The sequence below is a fragment of the Microtus ochrogaster genome, unplaced genomic scaffold, assembly GCF_000317375.1.
Source record: "Microtus ochrogaster isolate Prairie Vole_2 unplaced genomic scaffold, MicOch1.0 UNK34, whole genome shotgun sequence".
Classification (NCBI taxonomy): domain Eukaryota; kingdom Metazoa; phylum Chordata; class Mammalia; order Rodentia; family Cricetidae; genus Microtus; species Microtus ochrogaster.
The window spans coordinates 1,032,791-1,035,488 of record NW_004949132.1 but is presented as its reverse complement, the minus strand read 5'-3'; the positions used below and the strand labels follow the sequence as shown (position 1 = coordinate 1,035,488).

At 34.0% G+C, this 2,698-nt stretch overlaps 1 protein-coding gene across 1 annotated transcript in view; it reads right to left on the bottom strand.

The window, feature by feature from the left end:
- Positions 1 to 2,698, bottom strand: part of Il13ra2 (interleukin 13 receptor subunit alpha 2) — a 23,914-nt gene that overhangs the window by 19,005 nt on the left and 2,211 nt on the right. Inside the window, exons 2-4 of the mRNA XM_026789955.1 lie at positions 2,481 to 2,632; positions 1,341 to 1,494; positions 523 to 643 (exon numbers count right to left, since the gene is read on the bottom strand). Of these exons, the coding sequence (XP_026645756.1) occupies positions 523 to 643; positions 1,341 to 1,494; positions 2,481 to 2,632 (427 nt within the window). The remainder of the gene's footprint in view (positions 1 to 522; positions 644 to 1,340; positions 1,495 to 2,480; positions 2,633 to 2,698) is intronic.

Sequence of the window (2,698 nt, the reverse complement as noted above, 5' to 3'; positions counted from 1 at the left end):
GAGTGAGGACCTTGGACTTTCCACAGGGCAGGGAACCCTGACTGCTCTTTGGACTGGAGAGGGAGGGGGAGAGGAGTGGGGGGAGGGGAAGAGGGGTGGAAGGAGGGGGAGGGAAGTGGGAGGCTGGGAGGAGGCTGTAACTTTTTTATTTCCTTTTCTCAATAAAATAAAAAAAAGTGAACAAAAACCTGCAGGAGCAGTTAAGAAACAGTGAGAAGATTGCGTTTAACAGAGAGCTGCTTTTAAAAAACTAAGTGAACAAAATGTACAAAAACTTTTCAAATTATAAACCCAGATATCTATAGGATATAATATTTCCTCATGTGTAGAAATAGTCACTTGATGCCTTACTACTAGTATGTTTAGCCTGAAATTTTTACATAACTATGATTAATTATCATCATAAATATAACTTTGGTGAAGATAGTGGTTGTAGTTCAGTTGAAATATAGTTATTTTTACTGTGTTCTAATCTTGACAGATGTTTGCCCAATGTTGGATTCTAAGTACAAAAATACTTACCAGAAAAACATAGTATAGTTGGCATCAGAATGTGTTACTTTGCCAGGCTTCCAAGAGCAAACCAAATACTGCCAGTTATAATATATACACTTCATATCCTGAATTTTAGTTTCCAGGCTTCCTAGGAAATGAATGAACTATGAATACTTGGAAGACATAGTGACAAATTTTCTATGTAATCACAATGAAATTTTGTTTCCTTTGGCCTTTCTATTTTATTTAACAATCAGCATAATGAGAAACTCTGCAAAAGGAAGCTATCAGAAATCACTTCACTGTTAAAGAGGACATTGCAAACCTGAAAACATGAGGGCTTATTTACTGACACTAGTTTATGCCAAAATCCTAAATTAATTATTCTAAGATGCTCTCAGAAATGGAGCAAATATCCATTCATGTTTACTAATATGGCTCCATGTCGAGGACTCTACTAATAAGATGCAGATTTATTTAAAAAATGTTTGGGTACTGGAGTGATGGCTCAGTGGTTAAGGGCACTCACTGGCTGTTCTTCCAGAGGACATGTGTTCAATTTCCAGCAACCGCATGGTGGCTTACCACCACCTGTAATGAGATCTGGTGCCCTCTTCCTGAACACTATACATAATAAAGTGTGCACCACATTTTTTTTTAATGCTTGTGGGTTAAATGTGCTCAGAAAGCCATGGCACTAACAATAAAACAGATTTTATTTTGTGCCTAATTGTCACATGTTTTACTGTGTATATAATCACCTATACAGGGGTTAAGGAATTTATTCTCTACATGTTTTTTTTTTTTCGATAGAATCAAACGTGTAAAAGAAACTTTGTTTTGACCTGCATCTGAAGTCCGATAAGAAGCTTCCATCCATGAACTTTGAACTTCTGATACATTTTTACACTGCTCTGATAAATGCGTACGTATCTTTCCTTCGATGCCTTTGTTAAGATCAAACCCATCCTTGTGAATTAGATTTCTAGTAATGATAGTCTATTTGATAAAAAAGATGAAATAATTCCATTTTAAAAATACATTGAACAGTGATACATATTAGTAAGACTAAACAATTATTAAAATCTAATATAATTATTCACTATAGTGCCCAAGTTACATTTCTAACAGATATCACCTTTGTAGATAATATTATTTGATAAGGTCTTTTGAAAAAAAAAACAGAAAACATTTAGTAAGGGGAAAGGCTCTGTGATGGTAACATAAGCTTTTTACAACTTGGAGTTAAATAGATAACTTTCAACAATATGAGTATTGCATGGCTAATGATTTGTCATTTTCAGATATAATCTGAAACTTTCAGAAATCCCATAAAATAAAATAAAATAAAATAAAATAAAGAGCCTCAGAGGGACCTGACAAAAACTGGACAATTTGTAAGTTTTCAAAGGATGAAATCATATATAATACAGTCTTATGTTTCTGGAATGCAGTTAAGCATTTTGCCTAAAACATCGTTCAATAAATAACTTGAATTAATCACTGAAACTACCTAGCTGAATTATAGCACTGATGGGACACCTTCAACAACAAAGCTCTGAATGAACACAATTGTTATTGTATAGAAAATCAATAAGCATTCATTGAAACCTTGGCATACATAGAACAAACAATGTCATGTTCTGTGATGTGTATGCAAAGGTTTAACACATCAGGTATTTTGTCAGAATTGTAGAAAGTGAATTGATATAATAATAAATTGTAAAAGTACAGCAAAATGCATAAGTATTCTTGAAGTTTACATTCTAGGAGACCTGGTTTCCTTTGTTGTCCTCTCAAAAGTAGTCTTAATACTGGACAAAAGGAAAATATGTTCCTGAAGATGCACAGCAGCCCCCATGAGAGCTTTTCATGTACTAATTAAAACAGTTAAGGCACACAAAGTGGTGGATACTAGAGTCAGTAATACAAGAAAACCTCTAATGAACAGCTCACTCTGCTGTTCCAAGCCTTGCTTTACTTACCTTCCATTTGTCACTATCACCATTTCGGTATTTTAACTCATATTCTAGTGTGCATTCCTTAAAGTTTTCCACAACCAAGGGAGGTTTCCATTGCAAATAGAGATAACCTAGTAATCCGGGATCCACTATTTCAAAATCCTGAGGAGGATTAACTGAAATGCAATTAATAAAATATTTTTTAAGCAGGAATTTTTTTTTATTGAGAAAAGGAAAAAAAA